General features: G+C 43.5%; 1 protein-coding gene across 42 annotated transcripts in view; it reads right to left on the reverse strand.

Moving 5' to 3' along the window:
• Positions 1-145: 145 nt before the first annotated feature.
• Positions 146-22,466, reverse strand: part of LOC115596334 (ankyrin-3-like) — a 141,179-nt gene continuing 118,858 nt past the window's right edge. For 27 of the 42 annotated variants that reach the window (XM_030441285.1, XM_030441305.1, XM_030441299.1 and 24 more), the window contains 11 exons: positions 13,963-21,231; positions 12,992-13,066; positions 12,537-12,668; positions 11,921-12,064; positions 7,621-9,094; positions 7,303-7,465; positions 6,958-7,038; positions 6,551-6,634; positions 6,311-6,424; positions 5,046-5,137; positions 146-2,351 (listed from right to left, as the gene is read on the reverse strand). In XM_030441285.1, the coding sequence (XP_030297145.1) occupies positions 5,066-5,137; positions 6,311-6,424; positions 6,551-6,634; positions 6,958-7,038; positions 7,303-7,465; positions 7,621-9,094; positions 11,921-12,064; positions 12,537-12,668; positions 12,992-13,066; positions 13,963-21,231 (9,608 nt within the window). In that variant the 3' untranslated portion in view covers positions 146-2,351; positions 5,046-5,065. Of the gene's footprint in view, positions 2,352-5,045; positions 5,138-6,310; positions 6,425-6,550; positions 6,635-6,957; positions 7,039-7,302; positions 7,466-7,620; positions 9,095-9,346; positions 11,080-11,920; positions 12,065-12,536; positions 12,669-12,991; positions 13,067-13,958; positions 21,232-22,466 lie in introns of those variants that run through there. The other 15 variants (XM_030441320.1, XM_030441318.1, XM_030441321.1 and 12 more) reach the window with 11 other exon arrangements.

The raw sequence follows: 22,466 nt of genomic DNA on the forward strand, positions 1-22,466 counted from the left end.
TTTTTGCTCAAGGACACTCTGGCAGAGGAAGAGGAACGTAACTCCGGTTGAAGGACACCGCCTCTCATGATGTAACTCTCCCGCTTGCATGCTTACATAATAAAAATAAACGGTTCCAAGGACACAAAGACAAGAACAGACACGGTTATATTGCGAAATCAATGCATTTTTATTTTTTTTGTAGATTTTTAGGTAGATTTTTTTTTAAAGACGTCTGAAACATTTGTGGTGGCATCATTGCTGCTATAGCCTCTAAAAGACCTCGAATAACCAAAGTGCTAGAATAGTTACATTTTTCAATGGCTTCACTCTGTTAGTAAGAATTGTACATCAAAAAATCTGCTCAGGTGAAAACACATATCAAACAAAATTGACAAAAAATCGATAGTTTCAACCATATCAAAGGATCCTCTACCCCCTGATTGACATAGTAGTATAAGGGGGATGTGGTACAGCACCCTAACCTGGCTTCCTTTAACCCCACCCGCCCCACCCCACCCCACCCCAAAAAAGTTACATAGTTTTCATGTCCACAGCATAGACATCAGCATACTGAGCCATCGCACCAGTAGAACACCACACTTGAACTACATGGGCATCTAATGAAAACCAATACAAAGATAATGTCCTAATGTCATGTAAAGTAAAACGTTTTGCCGATGAGCTAGTGAAAACAAAATGTTCTATTTCGACACTGCATATACAGACTCTCAAGCCTAAAAAGATCACACAGTTTCAGAGTTAAAACACAATTTATTCGATGCTTAAATAATTGTTTTTTTTTTTTTGACCATCCAGTGTTTTTGTCATACAATATGCTATTTAGAGCTACAATCAAATAATGTCTTTAATGTGTCCTTAATGTGAGTAGGGTTTTGTTTTGTTTTTTAAAATTAAGGAAACACGTCACCAAAAAAAAAATTAAAAAAAAATTCCAAAGTGAAATGCCCCAGTTTCTCCTTAAATACCACAGCAGCCGTTAGAAAAAAAAAAAAAACCCAAATTGACACACTGCTAAAATGATTACAAACAGTCTAACAGTGTACAGAGACTCCTACACCTTATAGCCAATACGCACGATACAGTTATAATTTTACAGCGAGCCAGCCTACTAGCGTTTTACATTCAGATTAATTTCGTTCTCGTAGCAGAAGCTGCCCTCCCGCTTTCACACAGACAGACGAGACATCACACCCCTTGACAAGCTATGGAGCTTTTTCTTCCGTCCTCCACCCCCCCCGCCCCGACAGGATAAATGTTTCTCACGGTATCCTTTTTCGATTTAAAATATAAAATTGGTGACAAATGTTCGGGGGCTATATGTGTACACAGATAAAGGGTTTTTTTATTTGTCATTTGAATACAGTGTTTTGCAAACTTGTAAAAATCGTACTTAAAATAATGTGAACAGCATGCATGAAAATATGAGAACTCTGAAAGGCTGCTTTTTGTAGGATTAGATCCAAATTCCCACTTTGGGAATTTTTTTTACTGAAATTTGATTTTTTTCTGGAAATTTCCTCTGTTAAAATCAAACCAGCTCACTTTTTTTGTTTTCATATACAAACATTATACCTGCTCTAATAATTAATTATACAAGAACCTGTGAAGTTACACTCAAATCTTTAAAAGTGGAACCGCTTCGATAAATTTTTGAAAGCACTTGAAAAGATCCCTCTCCTCCTCGGCGCGCTCTCGACCAGTAACATCGCTCGCCTTTTTAAGATTTTTACACGTTGTAATTTTTTATATACAGAAAAAAGCTTTTCGTGTTAGTTTAAGTTTTAAAAAGGAAGAAAAAAATCCCCAAAACAATTTACATCCTGACAACAATGGGTTCAAGAAAAAACTATAAGGCGAGTGTTGAAGTTGGATCAGAAGTGTTCCATTAGGTTTCTTTTTGTGTTATTGTGTCTACTTCATTCTTTCCACCCAACATGTGGATTGAGCTCTTTGTGCCATCTTTGGTCACAGTTTGCACCTGTGTGGTCGCCAGTTAAGGGAGTCTTTTTTTCTTCGTTTTTTCACAACAAACGACGCTCCTCAAACAAAGCTCTCACAAAACACACCAGTGGACCGATGGCACGTGTCGTTTCACACAAAACAGGAAGCAGAATCATTGTCCACGGGTCCACCGCAGTCAGAAAGTGAGAAACCCTCCCGGGCCCTTTGATTTGACAGGAGGTGAGTTTTTCATGCTCATGCGTACGTCAGAAGGGTTCGACTCCTGTCACGTGAAAACCGTTTGTTTGAAGCAGATAGTTGCAGACTGGACCCTTTTGCCTGAAGTCCTCACACAGGAACTCTGCAGCCCTCTGAACACTTATTCCCAGGAAACATCTAGCTTGTTTCTGCAAGACACAAAATAGAACATTTAATGTAACGCCCAAACTTTGTCACGTCAAGGACCCCAAATATAGATCCTCATCAGTCCACAGACCATCAGTCCCAGAGGGTTTCGTCTTAAGGAATCCTCTTTGAGTATTTTTTACCTTGACCGAGGACGTTTGTTTTTTTACCCGCATCTGTCTGTTGGTTGGTTTGTCAGCAGGATAACACAAAAACTACTGAACTGATTTCCACAAAACTCAGATGGAGGATGGGTCTCCGCTCAGAACAGACCCCATTCCAGGGATTTCTCTAACTTTCTTAACCATTGTGAGTTTTTTGACAGGCGTATTTAGATGGCTGGTATCTACTACTGAGATAACTGGATGCAGATCATAATAAAAATCCAGACCTAGTGGATTAAAATCTGTTTTCACAGAGGGTAGTCTATTGGGTTAGAAACCTTCAACTTACATCAATGTGCTGCTGATAATGATAATGGGGGTCCAGAGGAGTATCAATAGTTTGTACTCATCTTTTCTCGTGTTAGAAGTAAATCCAATGGATGGAGAGATTTTGGGTGTGGATGCAGATCTGTAGGAGGAGTAAACTAGACTTTGCTCAGCAGCTTAACATGTTACAAGAATCTTAAATCTGGGTGGTTGAAATTTTAGAGCGATACAGGGCAATCGAGTTTGATACTGGATCAGGCTTGACTGAGTTAAAGGGGACAGTTTGGGCCTCGGTGGAGGAATCTTTCTACTGAGTGAAATTCTAGTTATTTCTGGGTTTTAAGACTTCATGGTCAATCAATGAAAACTAGCATAACTATCAATTACAACCAATTAAATCAGCCAACCCTATTTAATTCTTTGCTTTTTCCTTCCTCATATAATAATTCCCCAAAATTTGCTCGAACAATAAATATTCTAGTCGATATTCTAGTAGACTGTCATTTAAATCTGAACATCTACAAATGCACATTATCTTTAAAGGGAATATTCTCACTTTCCATATTAAATTCAATTTAAAATGTAAAACCTTTCTCTCAAAAAAGACTATTTTTCTACGACGTGAAATGATTCACTGCGGACACAATATCAGGGTGAACAGCAGCGGGGATTAACAGTCTGGCCGGTGGGATAACAAACTCTCTCTGGATGCTACAATGCTTTTGTTAGTTGGGGATTAAATGGACAAAAACAGGCAATGGAGGGTATCAGCGGGGCATTATAATGCTGAGGTGTGTACCGTCCATCAGCCCTGTTCCCCACACACACACACACACGCACACAGATTCAGGGCAGAAATGTTGCCAGAGGATAACCAGGCTCAGACATCAGTCAGCCTTTTGCACTTTTGAGTCACTGACAATGTTTACATGCACCAAAAACTCCTGCTTAAGCTGTTAAAAAGGCTAATAAAAAAAGGATATTCCACTACTATTCTATTACTTGGATTAACAAACACAATCTCCCTCTTTCATTCGTTTCGAAAACTGTCTTGCAAAGGTCAGCGTTGCAATATCTGCGCTGCCCAAAAACCTGTTGATATCCGACTATTTTAAATCATATTTAAAAGTACGTCTACTGTATTAAAAACACCAATTGAGATGTCTAAAGAGTGCTCCTACTACCTGAGTAACTTCAACCACGTGTCTTCATCAACAAATGCTGCTTTTGGAATAAAGCCTAGTTCAGAATATCCCACTGGAACACTCTGTTTTCATAATCTGTATCAAATTTGGAATATTCTCATACGTATTAATAATAATACTGGAATATTAGTGTGCATGTTAACATAGTCAGTGTGTCGGAGCAGCTATCTGGAGATGGCCAAATCAAAGACATCCTAATAAAACCCTTGCTTACTTTCCTGCTGAGAGTTAGACAAGGAGATCGATACCACTTCTACGGTGCGTCTTAAGTACGGATCTGGAGCCAGGAGGCCATTAGCTTAACATAAAGACTGGCAGCACTGGGAGGCAGCAAGTCTGACTCTGTGCAAAAATAAAACTACCAGCACCTGTGTGGCGCATTGGCATTGGATTGGTTTTACTCTTATTCACTTACATGAACTCCTGGATATGATGTCAAGGCTGCACGTGACATCATATGAAATATGGTCGATAAGATGCGGTGGAAATGTTACTTTACTGTGGCAGACTCACAATGAAAGATGTCGACAGGTAATGCTAGTCCTGTGCGAATGAGACTTTCTACTCACTAATGGCCACATTAAATCTTGTTTGGTTAATAAACACACGAATACATACTTAAATTACTTTGTGTAGTTTCTGGCGGAGTTATGTGCTCTATCAGTTTCTTGCCAAAGAACAGTTCATCCGGCTGCCCGGCACTTCTATGCAGCATGTCTGCTGGTTGCCTGGTGTAAAGAGTTAACTGGTGGTGCTGGTATGAAGGTGTGTTTTTGATTTTTGGAGAGATTCAAGAAAGCAAATTAACTTATTTGCCAAAATGCTGAGTTACTCCTTTGAAAGAGAGAGTACAGAGTCATTGAGTGCAGTGTAAGTACGTTGAGTATAAACATAAAGTGATTGCAGTGCACATTAGAAAGTGGAACTGAGCAGTGGAGTAAAGCATGAATGTTATAAGGAATAGAAAGCAGCATAAAGAGATGAAGAGGAAAATAATGCACGGATACATACTGAACACTGGTACATATACATGGACAACGAGGACAGCAAGCTACTGTACCTGGTGGAGCACAACCATCACTATGAGTGGAGCTTTTTATCCCCTGACCGTCTGTCGTCCTTTCGTCTGCTGTTTCTTGAACCTTCTCCTTGCTGCAAAACACAAGCACACACAGAAATACAGGTGAGAAGTGGCTTTCTTAACTTCTCATAGGAAGAAGAGAGTCGCAACCCGACACACGAAGGATTAAAGCAGAAGTCCACACACTGCTGGAAGAGAAATCTGAAACTAGCAATTGTTAGTTGCAGCTTAATTGTTAGGAATATGAGGGCCCAAACCAACCAGGCACCTGGAGGAAGACATTTTTTTTATTTCTGGAAAGAGTTAGTAAACAAAAGAGGCATTTTGTTTTTTCACAGCACACTCACAGCACTCATTAGTCATACCATTCACTAATCCGTTAAACACTTTAAAAGACCATTAAAACCACACAGTCAGGAGCATCGTCAGCATCACCTTTGTAATGCAAACACAATAGACACCACACAGAGTCCAAACACAAGCACATGCACCTCAAATGGCTGCATTATGTTTGTATATTTGTCCAGAAGAGAGACAATGAGGGGCAGCTATCCCAAACCAGTTAATCCAGAGTTAATCAAAGGTTCACCTTCACCGATGGAGGAACACACAACCATATCTATCTGGTCCACCTTTTGACTTAAAGCTGCACTGAAACACCAGAAAGATGTAACTCCAATACCTGGAAATAAGCACCAACATATTGGCTGAACATAAATATCAGCCAATATTGGCCTTGCTGACTGCTATGGGCCTACTGGCAAATAGGATGACATTCACCGTTGGCAGTGGCCGATGTTTATCTGATGTGTCCCATCAGTTTTGTGCTGGCACATTCATGAGCTGCTGGCTCGTGACAACCCCGCCATCAGGCTATGTAAGCACTGAAAAATTATACACACTGACTGGGAGTTGTATTGCAGGAGGTACTTTTCAACAAAGAAGATTCTTTTTAGGTGATAATGGGTTGTAGTAAAGGTAGGAATGGCAATTCTGGAGGAAGGTGATATATTAATTATATTGACATGTATAATGATGGCATACAGATGTAGTTCTTCAGACTCAACATAATGATCTTTAGCTCTTTTTTGTTATTGTCCCAGTTTGTGATTTAGTGCAATAAAATAGGTGTTTTTTAACATTAAGTCTTGCCCAGTGCAGCTTTAAGCCTATATGTTGCATTAGCTGTTAACCTCCCACTAATGTCCTCCTAGAACACAGTTAAAGGAGATCTTCATGCCAACCTCGGACCAGTCTTCTTGCAGAATGGGACTCAGCTGAAGGTCTCGGTGCCACCTGTCACCTCCTTCGTGGTCTGGCGTTGGAGTAGACACGCGCCGAATAACCTTCCTGATCACCTGCTCGAGGCAGAAGGATGACGACAGAGGAGGGAAAGATCTTTTTGTTTTCATAAAACCATTAAGATACTCTCTCCGTGACGGGTTTTATTTCACAGCTGAAAGGGACATGAAGTTATACGTTACTTTTCTACTGATGAGGTTACCATCTGCGTCCAAGTAGTGTTCCTCTGTCATCGTCTCGCCGGGGATATTCTTTGCTTGTTCACCCTGCAAGTGGTTGTGGTTAGCACGTCAATAAAGGCTCATAAATGGCATGATGAAACCATCACCACACGGAAACAACACCCCGAGAGAGAATCTCCATGTCAGAAAGAGCACTAAATTAGGTTAGTCTTCAAAAAACACCATGGTATGAGCTACCATGAGATACAAACATATCTATGAACACACAGAGAGAGTAGAGACATCAGTACACCAAGCTATACCACTGCAATGCACACCAGACTAAACTAAACCAAACCAAACCAAACCAAACCAGACCAGACCAGAACAAGCCTCTGCCCAGCTCCTAATCCAAGCTTTCAGGGTACCTTTAAAATGAGACGGCGTCTGAAGATTCTGGTGGTTACGGTCTGCTCTTCCTCTGAACCAGAATCTACACTAACCCGCTGCTGAGGAGGGTAAGTCATTACACAAACACAAGGTGGGAGTCAGATGAGAAAAACATTGGTTAATTGAGACATTTTGTTGATGTCCTTAATGTACTTCAACTCCATGGTTGGCTGTATCAGAAAAGAGAAAACCTGGAATAAAAGGCTGTAGTTTATGTTTCTTTAACAGAAATTATTTCGTAGGTTTTTAGTTTTAGGGTGTTCAATTCAATATAGCGCTTTTTGTCGTAGCTACAGAAAATACAAACATCCTCTTTTTATTACCTGGACTTTTTTCTCCGACACCAGGGCTCCCTCTTCCTTTCTGCCGTTCGATGATTCCGATGAGGCGTCCTGAGGTGAGTGCTTTGAGTTGTCGCCGTTCTGTCGGGACCTCCCTGATTCTCCCCGAGATGAGGAAGTGATGGAGTCACTAGAGTTCTCTTGGCTGTTGGGTTAGAAAACACAGAGTCAGGACTGAAGCTGTTGGATGACGTTAAGAGATGAAAAACAGATGCAACAGGAAATAAGGTAGACTTCAAATTAGAGTCGATGTTCTGGGAGACATTTTTTTAAGGAACTTTAGTTGTATAGTAATTTTACCTTTCCCGCCTGTCGAGCAGGTCCGAGCTGACACTGCGGCCTGGCGTCGGTGGTTCCACATTGACACTGGAGGAATCACTGTGCCAACCTGAAAGTGAACACACGTCTTTTTCTGCCTGTTCAACCTGATCAAGAATCTCCTCATCTCTGGCTTGGGGAATCTCTTCGTCCTCCTCCTTCTCCTCTGAGCCTTCGTCTGTCTTCTCGTCTTCCAACAGAGACCCTAATGCCTCTTCTTTGTCTCCATCTCCGTCTCCCTCCTCCTCTTCCTCATTGGACCCAGAATCGCTGGGCTGTCGTTCCTCAAGTGCCTCAACCCAGGCCTGAGGGGAGAGCCGAGCTACAGGCTGGTCCTCCTCGGCCTCCTCGTTCAATTCTGACGTCCTGCAAATGTCTTCATTTTCACCCTTAATCCGTAGCTCTCCATCTGTGTCATCCATTCTGTCACCCTCGCAGACCCGTTTTTCGCTCTTCCCATCGACTTTTAGAGCCTCAGGTGTTTCATGAATACACTCTTTGACCGTTTCAGCTTCTATTCTATCATCTTTTTCCACTTCGTCACCAATTTCAGTCAGATTATGCTGTTGTTCTGACAGATTCTGCACCTCTTTCACCTCCTCCACCTCACACGCCGCCCCCTTATTCCCATCTTCAATAAGGACGAGCTGCTCAATTGTCACATCTCTCTCTTCCTCTGCAGATCCCTCCTGTTCCAACATAATACTATGTTCCTCTGCCAACTCGGATCTGTCTTTTATTATCATCTCGCATTTTCTTTCCACATTTCTAATCAAGTCCTGCTCTACCCACTTCTCCACTAATCCATTTCCCTCTGCTAACTCTGCTGCAACCATCTCAACAACCTTCTGTATTTCTTCTGTCACTTCCCTTTCACTTCCTTTCAAGCCCACATCCTCCTGTACCCCATTGGGGGCTATCATCTGCGATCCTCCATCACCCACGTGCGCTCGGTCAGGCGATGAAGGGGTTATGGATGATACTGTTGAGAGTGTAGGGGAAGATGTGGAGTAAGCCATGTCAATGTCTAACTCGCACATCGCAGCAGGGACGGAGTGAGACTTGAGTCTGTGGCTCAGCTCCAGCTCTTGAAAAGGCCTGTCCTCCTCCTCGCTCAGGAGCAGCTCGTCGTTCAGAGCAATGTGGGGCTTTGAGACCTTGGGGGGAACAGGATCGGGGAGTTCAAACACTGGAACGGACAGGGCGAGCTCACAGGGTCTGGGGGGGCTCCTAGGGGGGCTGTCTGGCTCCCCGCTACCGGGCTCTATCTCCGGGCTCCAGGGCAGGGGCTGAGGCTGGGAGTCAGCCAGAAAAGGGGTGTCTGGTTCTGGGTAAACGTGGTGTTGGTGGATGGCAAGGGAAGGGTTGGGAGTGACGGGGAGTTCGGGCTCCAGGAAGTGGGGGTCGGAGTGCAGTGCGGCGGGGGACTGCAGCTCCGCTAGAATGCTCTGATAATCTGTAGGTGACAGGATGACAAATGTAGAGGCATACACGCACCGAAGCATGCCACAAAACAACATGACACACCACAAACACACACACACACACACACCCTGAAAAATACACCATATGAAGTGGACGATGTCACAGAAGCTGAAGTGTAAAGCATGTAGCCAGACAACCACCAGCTAAGATGGTGCAAAGGTCAGCTATGACTGGCAGAATGACAAGCCAATGTCAAACATATGCAATAAAAGGGACTGGAGGATTGAACACATCTCATTTTTAATTATGACATGGCTTCCAATGATTAAGTATGAAAGATAAAATGATTATTGTGCTGCATTTGGTTTTGCAATTACGTTCTTGTGTCTCGTGCCCCTCCTGAAAAGCCAAAATTCACTCTAAGCTACGCACTGGTATGTTTAGCTTAACTCACTCTGTTCAGTGAGCCATTGTTTGTGGAAACAAGATGAAGCCAGCTGCTGCTTGGAAATTGATGCACATCTAATAGTGCTATCATGGTACTGGTGTTTGGAGCAGCCTAAAAGGACGAGCGAGTCACAATTCAGCAATCCTTTCTCAAAATTTATATCCAAAATAAAACTGTTACAATTACTTACTTACTACTTATGTCTTATTATTATCAAGACATTTTGTTAACATTTGTCTTTCACTTGAATTACATTTAGGTTCAAGGAAATCAGTTAAAATGCATTTATCTTTAAAGTTAAATAAATATGTGATGTTTCCAAAGTCAGCAACAACCCATTGTACTGCATATGTTTGAAAATACATTTAGCGTAAATAAAAACGTTTTTTTTGGATATATAAACATGGACATTCAAATTGAAAGTAATCATAAAAGATATCAGCAGTTGTTAGATTTTCAGTGCGTGTTAAATCAAAAGTTGTGACGAAAGAGACTGAAAGTGGGACACATTAGTGAAGGCTTTATTGATCATACTGCGTGTGTTGTGATGAGTTATTGAGATATTAATGTTTGCTGGGGTGTTCTGTTACATGCTCACATGAGACAGTTGACAGATGAGAGATGTGAGAAGGAACGGGGGAAGAGGAGGGACGGGATAAAGGACAGAGCACACTATATTAATATTTCCATTGTTGAAGGGTCAATGCGGGCTTTATTGGGAGTTGGAGGGATGTCGGGCGCAAACGTACACTGGCATGCAGGACAGGGAGACAGCGAGCGGAGAGGAGGGGAGGAAGGAGTGGGGCTAGGACAACGGGACCCAGAGGGAGAGACTGGCGGGAGATTAGACATGGAGAGAGGGGAGACAGGGCGGGAACGGGAGGCCAGCTGGGTCACTGCAGACTCTTTGCTTTGAGAGGCGGTGACAGAGGGCGCGGCTCTGCCTGAGGGTGACGAGGGGATGGGCGAAGCAGGTACGGTGATGGATTCAGATTGGTTAAGGCTAACAGAGGAGGATGCAAGGGTGAGGTTGGTGGGTCTGGTCGTGGTTTCGGAGGGTGCGGAAGTATTACAAGACATGTGAGAGGTATAACCGGATGATGTGCGAGACGAGGTGTTTTGATCTGCTTGTGGAAGGTTTGGAGTTGGCTTGGGGAGGGTGGGGGAGGTTGGTGCAGAGGTGGGTGAAGACGGGAAGGGTGGCGGGGAGGAAGGTAATGGTGAGGTGATGAGGGGGATTGGGGAGGATGGGTGGGGCGAGAAGGGGAAGGTGGGGGACAGACGAGGGTCAGCAGGAGGGCACTGATGGATGACGCATGGGGGAGGTGGAACAAGGAAGTTGAACTGTGACTGGTCAAACGCCGCTGGAGGTGCCAAGTCTTTGAGGGAAATGGAGGACTCATAACTTGAAGAGCGGCGGAAGGAGAGCGGACGGCTGTGACGTGTAGCGGTGGTCGTGAGGGGAGTGGGCGGGGGCGTTGGGGTCAGCGGTGGACAGAAGGGGCTGGGTGTCTGCACGATGAAGGCACCTTCAGCGCTTCTGGGAGTTAGAGGGATAATTACGCAAACTATGGGAAAAGGAATGAGGTAGGATATATGCAGGAGAGACACAAAGAAACAAAAAGAGACGACAAAATGTTTTATGTGAAACATGCTTGGACAAAAAGACAATGAATGAATAACATGACTGAGGGATGTGTGGAGGAGGAGGCATGTGAGGGATGGATAAAGGCAACACATGACTCTTAAGTTGTTAAGAGCTGTTATGTGCTGTTATCAGCAGGGTTTCCTGCTGTGGGGAGGTGATGGGAGGCAGGGAGAACAGGAGGAGGAGGAGGAGGAGGAGGCAGTCTGGTTTCACAGAGAAGGAAATTCTCTCATCTATCCAAGGAAGGCTCAGAGGAACTGGAGGAGAACTAGGAGAACTAAGCTAAATCAAGAGGAAAGCAAGACTCTACAGGGTTAAATCATTTCTACTCAACTGAGACATAATTGAAAACACATTAAAGCAGTTTGTAGTATGCAGCATGCACTAAGAATGGGATATTAACAGTGGATATTGCTTATTTGTGACAACTGGATACACTATTTGGTGAGCAACGCCTTACTTTAATACAAAGGGTGGTTAATTTAACAGAAGCCAATTCAAATCAGTGTAAGTGTTAAAAGATTGAAGTCTTAAGTAAAGAAACATAATCATTCCAATGGTACATAACCCGTAAAGAACGGGAATCCGGAATCGATTTAAAAAAACAGCAGGAGCCAGTTGTCCAAACAAAATCCAAATCTGACTAATAAATAACTCCTCTAGAGATTTGCATTAGGACTCTACGTATGTGATCCATGCATTGGCACAACAAAAGGTAGCAGGGAGAGGTAAGAGGTCAGCTAGACAGAGCTAAACTTTACCATCAGCCTGATCCCGGAAAACAGCGTTATCATCGGCAAAACATCTCGTGCCTGAAATGTTACCATAGTCAAATATTGGGCCCTCCAGCAAAGTCACAATATCCATCCGATTGACTTTGGTCAGCACTGCAGTTAAGGCATCCGCTGTGGGGGGGAAAAAAAGACAAATAAATACGTTGTCCCATGATTCAAAAACTGCTTATTCCAATGTTATACCAAAGAGAATAACGTGTATAGGGATTTTTAAAGCAATATCGTTCCTTTTGTTCTTTTAAGTTGTTATAAAAACAATAAAGCTATCCTCAAATTTAAACATCTCCCAGATTCCATATTGGTGACTGGACGATTTCTGAACAAATGAGACTGATGAAGAGACAGACAGTAAGGTAGAAGGGACAGGACGACAGACAGAGAAGTGAACTACACAGATGCTTGTGAGAAAAACCCTAATTTTAGTAAGCTAGCGTCAGAAGTTCATCTTTTCGGGGTGATGAACTTTTCAGTCTTACAACAAGAGCAGAAAGACTGAAAAGAGTTAGAATAGGAACAAAAGACACACAAGGGGAGAAGAAATGGAGGCCGAAAAGTAGATTTTCAGATATAAAAATAGTCTTACTTGTGGCGTTTTTCCCTTCCCGACTGACCCATTTCTTAAGAAGCATGAAGCTCTGTGCTGTCAAAGAGTTGGGGTTCTCTAGTCTGACGTGGTTGATCTCATCCACTGTGAAGTTCATCTCCCGAGCGAGCTCTGTCATGAGATATAGACAGCAAGTCAGACAAAAATATTCAAACTTTAATGTACGATCTTTCAGTTTTATTCGCAGTGCAAACACAGAGACTGCAGAGGGTTGTATACAATACATATATTTGTATTTCAACATGATTCAATTTCTGTAATTGACAAAACTGATTATAACTTCAGTTTAGTTGCTCTTCATTACATTGATCTTGCAATGCTTTTTTGTTGCTTTATTGTAGGTTATCATGTTAACCTGAAGATGGCAGTAAACAACAGGGTTTAAGACTGGGATAGAGGGTTTGGCAGACAGGGATAAAGAGAATGTATCTGACCTGTCCAACTGAGTCCCAGGTGATCTGCAACGATAGCCATGCGCAGATCCGTTCGCTCACAAGGACTTTGGGGACCTGGCAACAAAGAAGACAATAACTCATCAATAAAATTCACACTCTTTTCCCCCATACACCAATGTAAGAAAAAATGAACACAAACATAATTTTCCTTTTCTGGCCACTCATTTGTCAGGCTTGATGAAATGAATTAAGGTAGTGTTAAATATTAACATTACAGTTAGCGTGTTAGTGTGATATGGCTGTAATATAAGTTTAATTATTTCCCCAGGATGGCAAGAAAAGGATATTTCACATTAGAGACATTATGGGCAACTTAAATAGGTTCATAGAGTAAGTGGTGCTCTGTGACTGTTTGTGGTATGTATCCTCTAGGCAGGCAGTAACTGTCATGAGAACCACACAAAACAAAGCATAACATGACTCTCAACAACAGACTCGTCGTTCTACAAATCTAGGGTGGAAAAGGTCTATGTTAGAATCTAAAATGTAAACATGCGAAGGCGCTTTTGTGTGTTCTTTGTCAACACTAGTTAGTTTAAAAGACAATTGGTAGCACGAAAAAATTCTGTAAGAACAAACTACAACTCGGTAGCCACCCTGCACAGACAGACAGACAGACAGACAGACCAGGGAGTTGTCAAAAAAGGGACTGGTTGTGCCAGTGGACCAGTCACTACTACTGGCATGCTCAGTCTACTATACGGAGGTTAAAAAGGGTTGAAAGAGGGGAACAGAGGAAAGAGAATCTTGCAACAAGGACAATACAGTACACAGTACATCAATGACAAAAAAGAAATTTAAATGACAGCTACTGTTCTGAAGAGAATATGTAAACACGCCACAGGCATTCCAGTCAATCCATTAAACGATCACAACGATGTCATGCAACTAAAAGTGAAGTATATAAATATATAGATGTATTTTAAACATAGTGTGAAAGTTTTACAAACTAGGCTTGATCTCCGCGATGGGAGGCGTTCGAGACCCTGTGAGTCCCTGACTGCCCTCCTTCCCACCAGTCCGCCTACTCCTCCTGCTTCTCTCACTGCCGGAGGCCCTGTCCGTCGTCGCCACCTTTGCCCTTACGGACGCGGCCCCGGCCTCAGCCCTCGAACCTCTACCAGACCTGGATGAGCGGGAGGGCTGGGAGGGCTGGGAAGGCTGGGAGGCGTCCGACAGAGAGGTGCTCCGGGAGGTGCTGTCTTCCTCCGACTGCTCTGTCTGCGTCTTTTTCTCCTCGTCTGACAGTCGGTCCACCAACTTTAGCGTCTCCCCGCTAATGCCTTTAAAGTATTCGATGGTGCGCTTACAAACCTCACTAGGGTTCTCCTTTCTGCCCTGTCTACATGCTCCCTCTGTTGTGACATTGCTAACCTGATGCCTATCCTTCAGTGGTAGCCTCGAGGGCAACTGTATGGTTGCTCTGTCTTTGTCCAATGCCCTTGTTGGCTGTGAGGAAACCCGAACTGAAACAAGTGAGCTAGCTGCTGCAGCAGGGCTACTCTTTTTAACATCCTTGATTGGTATTCTAGACCTGGGCTCTACTTTGGCTATGGCTGGCTCTCCTCTTTTCCTGACCTCAACGGTCATCGCCTGCTTGGGCTTCTGTTTGCCTATGGCTGTTCCCTGCGTGTGAAATGACCATCCTGATGCTTTAACTGGAAGCCTCGACTTGGGCTGCTTCACTTCACTTTCTTTAACTTCTTCACTTTTCTGCTCTTGCACTGGATTGCTGCTGTGTACCTCTACCCTCTCCTCTATTTCCCTACAGCACAGTGTTTCTATCCTGCTAGCTTTCTGAAGAGTGGGCTCAGAGGAGGACTGCAAATTAAACACCACACTACCACATTGAATGTAGTTTGCCTGAACACTGGAGGACTCAAGGTTATTGTTGTTGTTGCAGTTTTCAGAAGGGTAATCTCTTCTCTCTAACTTGGGTTCGGTGTGTCTACTAGACTGGCTCTCTGTACACTGACCCTCTATACTGATGTATTCTGGCACCATCTGACCCTCTGACATCTCAGCTTTACAATCGGCGAGATCCCCTGAGTCTTTTTTCACAGTTATCGAGGCAGCTATGCCCATCTTAATAGGAGTGCGTAATTTGGGATCAACCTTAGAGGCTGTGATTGTGCATGAGGAGGCGGTCTCAGCTATGGCTTCACAGGTGGGGGCATCAGTACCGGTATAGCCAGTGTCACCGCCAGGCTGTGCAGGGCTGCATTTTGTTGTTGTTGCTGCTGGTGTTGTTGGTGTAGTGCTGCTGTCTGTGGTAGTATCTATAACTTTCACCATCCCATCTACTGTGGCCCTCTCCCCTGTTTTTGACTGAGAGGTAATTACCCCCAGGATCTTGCCCCCTCTCCCCTTTTCCCCTGTTTTAGGGTCAGAGGAATGCTCACCAATCTGGAAAAACTGAAGCCTCTCTTCAACAAAGTCCCGCTTGCTCATGTCAATAGCACCACTGCGGGTCATCTCAAACATCTTCCCTTCGTGGAAAGGGAAGGGATTAGGCTCACTAGTCGGTGTGCTCTCATCAGTCGGTGTTCGAGCGGGGGTTGTGTCAGGTGTTGTAGCCTGTGACTTGTCCTCCACCGATAAACCAAAGGGCTTGGTGTCCTCCTCTTTTGTTTTGGACTCAAAAACATCATTATCGCCCCCTTTGGTGGACCAGGGGTCAAAGTCCAGGCCTTTGGTGGCAACAGTTTTAAAAGTTGAATTCAGCTCCTCCTCAAGTTGGTAACCAAAGTAGTTTTCAGCAAAGCCCTGCCTTTCTGGATGCCTTCCTTCGAGGGTATAATCTTTTTCATCTCCGCTGCTTTTTGCTGAAGATGTGCTGGTTTTAGTCTTTCCATTATCCCCCCCTTCCTCGCATTTTTCTTCCTCAATTACTTCGAGCTTCGACTGACTAAATGAGCGGTCGGTTGTTTTTCCATCATTGGACAGACTAGATGTTTTGGGGTCTTCGCTCAGTCCGTCATCCTCATCCTGAAGGTCATACCCATCTAAAGAGTCTATTTCAGTTGCATCTGTGTCATGGGAGAACTCAGCAGTGGTTGCTATGGAGCAGTCCGTGATTGACTGGTCATTGCCATTTTGGTCAAAGTCATCATCCTCGCCCTTTACAACACCATTGAGCCCAGGGTCTTTGTTTCCATTTTTCTCAGTTTTTTTTGGTTTTGGACGTTTGTCTCCCTCCTCTTTCATTTTAAATGTGTACTTTTTGATAGGGATGGGATGGAAGACGGATTCATCATCACTAGAGTCACTGTTATCAGCTCCAGGGGGAATAGGGGATGGTGGCTGGACCCTGATGATTGGCTCGGCTAAGAGATGCCTATCATGCTCCTCTTGGAGGTTCACCTCCATCATCTCCGTTTCTGCCTCGGAAGAAGCACACGACCCCTTTTTCTCAGGGTCCGACTGCTCTGCCTCTAAAGGTGGAGGAGGTGGAAACTCTATATAAGCCACTCTTTTCTCTTTTGGCTTCTGTTTCTCTGCATCCTGTTTTTTACTGTGACTCTCTGATGAAGCTGGCTTATGTTTTTCCTTTGAAGGCTCCTTGTAGATGAAGGTCTTCGCTTCTTCCTCCTCAGACTCCTCAGGGATTGGGCTTGGCATGCCAGGCATGAAGCCTATCACAGAGTCTGGTGTTCTTGAGGTCAGACTCATTTCCTCTGAGCTGGGGGTCTCAGGGGTAACGGGACTTTTCCCAGAGCTGTCCATGAATGTCACTTGTTCAAGAGTGTCATCTTCTGGACTTCCTTGAGGAGATGGAGACTGCTTTTGCTTTACAGTGTAAAATGCACCCCTAGTCTCATGCACTGTCCTACTCTCATGGCTTACTATCTTTTTGTACGTTCCCAACTGTCCCGAGGCCGTTTCTTTCTCATATTGCTTTCCTACTTGGATACTAACGTACACAGGTAAGGGTTTAATATCTTTGAAACCCTCTGTGACAACTACAGGAGTTACTTGATCCAAATAATCTACTTGGTCACTATCAACACCATTACACACTACATTTGATTGGCTACTGTCTGATGAGTCTGTGGATTTTCCTATTGATGATCCACGAGTAGACTTGTTGGAGTCAGAGCTACTGTGTAACCGATTTCTAGCTAATGTAGGTATATGAGATCCTCCCCTCTCATCAACAGAGGCATCTAATTTTAAAGTTGTGGATTTGTGATTTTCTGAGAAATTAGATGGCTTTCTTACAGGAATTTGCGATTCCGAGTTTTTTTTTAGACTATCATTACTATTTGGACTTTCTCGGACAACAAATTCTGTGTAAATTATTTTCTTGGTGGTTTCTTGTCTTTGGGAATCACTATTATTGCCATCTTTCATAGAATCTTGGATTAAAGAACGAGCTGGTTTGGGAGATTGTGGCTTATAATTCCCATACTCTTGGCTTTCCCAGGTTTTAAAGAACTTTTTCTCTTCCTGATCTTTTCCACTGTTCTCATGCTTGGGTGAGAATTTATTTGATTCATTATCTGAACATCTCCTCTGGTTTCCTGGACTATCAGGTGTTTTTGGAATGTTTGAACCAGCAAACACCTGGTACACAGGTAGCTTACTTTCCTGGAGTTTCCTAATAGGAGGATTTGAATTCTGGCTACCCTGAGAACTCCTATCTTGCCTTTGAGCCTCTTGCTCAAACTTTAGCCTCACTGCACTGACTTTGGAGGAGGACATTTGAAAAGGTTTAGGGCTTTCACCTGTGCTTCCCTGTGATTTACCATCTCCTTGTCTCCTTGGGTCTGAATCACTGTACTGCAGCAATACTCTCCTCTCTGGACTGCTGGGTAAACTAGCACATTTCCTGTCACTGGAGCTAAACCTGTCTCTAAGCCTTTCTCGGCTCCACTCTTCCCCACTACCCCCATTCCTATAGGGTGACCTCTCTGGACTGCTGTGTGTAGAGCTAGGCCCTGATCGTGATTCTCTAAAGTCTGGTCTGCGCGATTTCTTCTCTGGAGATGAGAGCTCATCATTGAGCTGTTCTGTTTTGTCACGAAAGAATTGAGATACCTCACTTAGTTTTTCCTCTGCCTCCTTAACAGTTCTGTCAACTCTGTCCTCATACATAATCTGCTCTCTGTCCTTACTCTGGGAGTCATCTGGCACACGCATCCAAACAGACTGCTTTGGGCTACCAGGCTCGGAAGAATACTGCAAAAGTGTCAGTTTGTCAAAGCTATCATCAACATTAGCCATTCTTCCAGACTTGTCAAACACATTTCTCGATGACCTGAAGACATACTCTGTCCTTGGCCCGACTGATCTACCCTCACTGTGACTGCTTCTGTCTGGTGAGTGGAAGCGAGACCTATCTCTCAGATATTCCTCTGTGTCAGAATGAGACTGGTCAAATTTCTCAGAGAGTAGCATTTTCTCTGCAAAATTGTAAGATTCACCCCTAAGTTCTGATGATTCATCCTCGTTGTATTCTACCGATTGCTGACTAAGTAGCTTTAGTGTTTTGTAAGAGTCGTCTGCCATAAGCTGTGCTGAACTAGGGCGACTGTCTTCCTCTTGTGACATCGGTGTGTTCACTCTAGGAGAGTCAAGGTACACTGGAAGCGATTCCTCAGGCTCCTCCTCTTCCAGTCTATTCCCTGGGTAGTAATACATTTCCTTCTCTGCATGGTTTTTAGTCTCCCTGATGATCACCTCTGTTGGTTCTGCTTTACTGCCTTTTTCAATGTGAACCTCAATTATTCTTTCAACCTTAGGTTTGGAGTTAATGTCCTCAAGGACTCTTTGTGACGTTTCCTCATTGCCAGACTTGTGTTCGAACAGTCCAACCAGCTCTCTTGAAGGGTCCTTGCCTGACTGAAAAGCCTTCATTATGTCATGCACAGACATAGTTTCCTCACACCTCTCTGACGCTGCTTCTTTGCCGGTTGGTTTGTGGTAAACCATCCTGGTGGTGGTAGTGATGTGAGTCTCCTCCTTTACCCTCATCCCTTTTCCCATTGGATCCTCATCAGGGCTGACTTTTATTGAATAGCATTTATTCTGTTCTGGCATTGATGGGGCTTGATTTAGGTGCCCTTTAGAATCTGAATCAATATATCTGACAGGATGTGCATCCTCCATTGCAGGTTGTTTGCTGTCCTCTGGGGACTCATAGCTCCTGATGACATGGACAACCTCAGTCCTAGTTTCAGTGATCACTGGGGGAACTGGAATATCCTGAAAAAGGGCCTTGGGGCCCATGCCTTCTGCACTCTGAGGGGCAGAGGGTGTCCTTTCACTCCTGGTCTCAAAGCCGCTGTCTGAGAGGGGGCTTTTATCCTGTTCATGTGAGATATCATCAGGGGATTCTAGCACAGTGTCAGCTCCAAAAAGTGCATCTGCTACTTTACTGATCTCTTTGTCTGAAGCTGATGAGCGCATGCTTGTTGGAGGCATTTTAAGTTTATGCTCCTGAACTGCTATGGTGGGTTTTAGGACACGTTTCTGCTTCTCCTTGCCCTCTCCTTCTCTCTTGCCCTCATCTGCTTTATGCCTTGTTTCATGCATTTTTGAGAAAGAGCTGCTACCAACGTCATTGACCAGGTAGTCAACCACTTTGGAGAGATTGAAATCTCTATCTGGTATTGTTTTTGATTTGGCTTGAGGAACCACAGTCTCATATCTTGGTGGATAGCTCCAATTGCTTGGTGGTTGTTCAACTTGTACTTTTGAGAAGTGTATGTCATCCAAAGAACCCCTTGCCAGGGAAACCCTGCCATCCTTCACAGAATCCTTAGTAAGGATTTCACTCACTTTCACCAAATCTTGTTTTACTTTCTCCACAATCCTATATGGCTCCTCGTCCTCTATCCGAGCCTCTTTCGGAGAATCAGACTGAAACCCTTTGTTGGCTGTGGAATTTGGGTCTGTCTGCAGAATGGCTGACATTCGTATCAGGTCCTCTTTCATTTCAGCTACATCCTTCAGAATCTCTTGACTGGATGACATTGGTGATGTGGTGTTTGATTTCAGGCCAGCAGAAAAAAGAGGGGCTTTGATAGGGGAAAGAGTTCTGGCAAAGGAAGACTGCAACTGAGCATTCACCTCAGGGGGCACAGTCTTCCGTGGGGACAAAAGCGCAGCAGCTGACTTGGACACCTCAGGTAACTTTTTGAACTGAGGCTCTGGCAGCACATTAATGACTGAGTAGACTGGAACGGTCATTGTGCTTGATGTTACAGCAGTTGTGGCATTAGGAGGAGATCTTAGAGATGCGTAAAGGGAATTTGAAGCTGATGACCTAATGGACTGATATGAGGAGGATGCAGAAGAGGACATGGACTTCAAGGTGCCATAGCCTGCCGAACAAGAATTGAATGTTTTTTCAACCTCATCAAAGGCTGCATTAACACTTGTAGTTGCAGCATTGGTGGTTGCTTGTATTCTCTCTTGCAGACTACTTGTGAGAAGAGACGTAGGGGATGAAGAGCGGTACTGAGTAGGCGACACAGTTCCATTGATCAGAGCTGCAGCACTTGGGGGATTGTTGGATTTAAGTGGTGACGAAAGAGAGGAGAACAGGTTCCTTGCAGGGCCAATGGCATCTGAGGCAAAGGAACGTACAGAGGAAAGACCAGGGACTGTTTTTATAGGTGAGGAGGAAGATGCTGTGCCACCAGAGCCTGCCATTACAGTCTTGTATGGCAGAGGTGAACTGAACATACTCAGAGATGATTTTGGAGAAGTTGGTGGTGTCATGCCTATGGATGCTCTCTCAAGAAGAGGGCTTCCTCCTCCAGACACAGTGATAGGGGAGGTCCTAGCAGACAATGCTGCCAGTCCTTTCATTGACATAGGATCTGGGGCACTTTTACCTGGTGATGCCAGGGGACTGGGGGTGACCTGGGCTTGGTATGGGGATTGCTGGACCACAGTTTTTATAGGAGAGGAGATGGTTCTGTAAGATCGGATGGGAGAGGCCATGTCACTAACTGACTTAACAGAGGAGGCAGGTGATCCAGGGATGTTGGTCTTGATGGGGGAGGCAGAGTTGATGGACCAAACAGACTTTAATGGAGAGGCAGAGGGCGTGTTGGATGATGAACTGGAGAGGGAGCCAAACCCAGACTTGGCTTGGCCAGGGATGGCGACAGGAACAGGCGACCACGCCTGATAAGACTTCGTTGAAAAGACAGGTTTGTGAGGGTAGCTAGTAGGCTGTGTTCTCGGCGAGCTTCGATCAGTTGTTTCTTCAACAATAATTTAAACGAAAAACAATAAGGAAGTAAACAAAAAATGGAACGTAAAATAATTTGAAATAAAACATAAAAACCAGAAAGAGAAATTTGAGTCAGTCAGAAACAAGGTCATTAACAGCAGCAAGATAAAATTGTACACATGAAATTTGAGAAAGGCCCTTATTTAAAAAACCGGGATGGTATGACAAATGATGGTCCAAAATCAGTGACTAATGACAAAATACACCAAGTAAAGAATAGTGCATGTATAGGAACAAAGATGTTTGACATGGTAGAGTTGACAGAAAATGACATGATAACCAAAATAATACAATTTCATTGACTTTTGATGTGCTTAATCTATATGCCTCCTTGCAACAGTGCCTTTTACTGTACATGTTTGATTGACATGTCTTTATCCATTCATTTGGTTCATTTCCAATGCCAGAGACGACCCCACAAGTGTAAATCATTAGTAATGTCACTGTACTTGTTTGGTCATGACTTAAAAAAAAAACATGAGGTTGCACTTTACAAGAAAGTAGAGGTAAATCAAGCATTCAAGCCAGTCATATTTGGATGGTCTCTGTTTTCAGTTTAATCAACATTTCAACCCCTATGTATAAATATATATATATATATATATATATATATATATATATATATGTATTCTGATCAAATCAGTGTTAACATATTTTTTCACAAAGGACTGGACTAGGCAGTAATATAATAAAACATAACCTCCAACAGCACCTTTAGAATTTCTAAAACTTTGTGTCTAAATCTGGCACCAAGTGGATGCATGGAAATGATTGCCAATCGTTTGAAAACGGCAAAAATGTTATATTGTGTTAAAATGCTTTTTTTAATCTATCTGTACGGTAATCAAGTTACTGTAAAGTGCAACCTGTAACCACATTAATATACACAGCCGTACACAATCATAAAGCCAATAAGAGTGAAATGGCCACTAAAAGAATGAGAACAATTCAAAAGAATATTTTATTCAACATGAATTAAAACATTTTTTTTTCAAATGAAAAATGAACAGACAGACATTGATTCCCAGTGTTTCCACAAATGTAAAATAACGTAACAGTTGAAACAGGGAGACTACTTGTCAACATGGGGGTGGGTAAGCAAAGCGTAACACACAGTAAACCATGCAAATGTGTGATGAGTGACAGGTGATCAAAGAGTATGTGTGAATAGAATAAATGACTGATGAACATGTTTTGTCTGGTAGA

This window comes from Sparus aurata, chromosome 15 (assembly GCF_900880675.1).
Source record: "Sparus aurata chromosome 15, fSpaAur1.1, whole genome shotgun sequence".
Taxonomy (NCBI): Eukaryota; Metazoa; Chordata; class Actinopteri; order Spariformes; family Sparidae; genus Sparus; species Sparus aurata.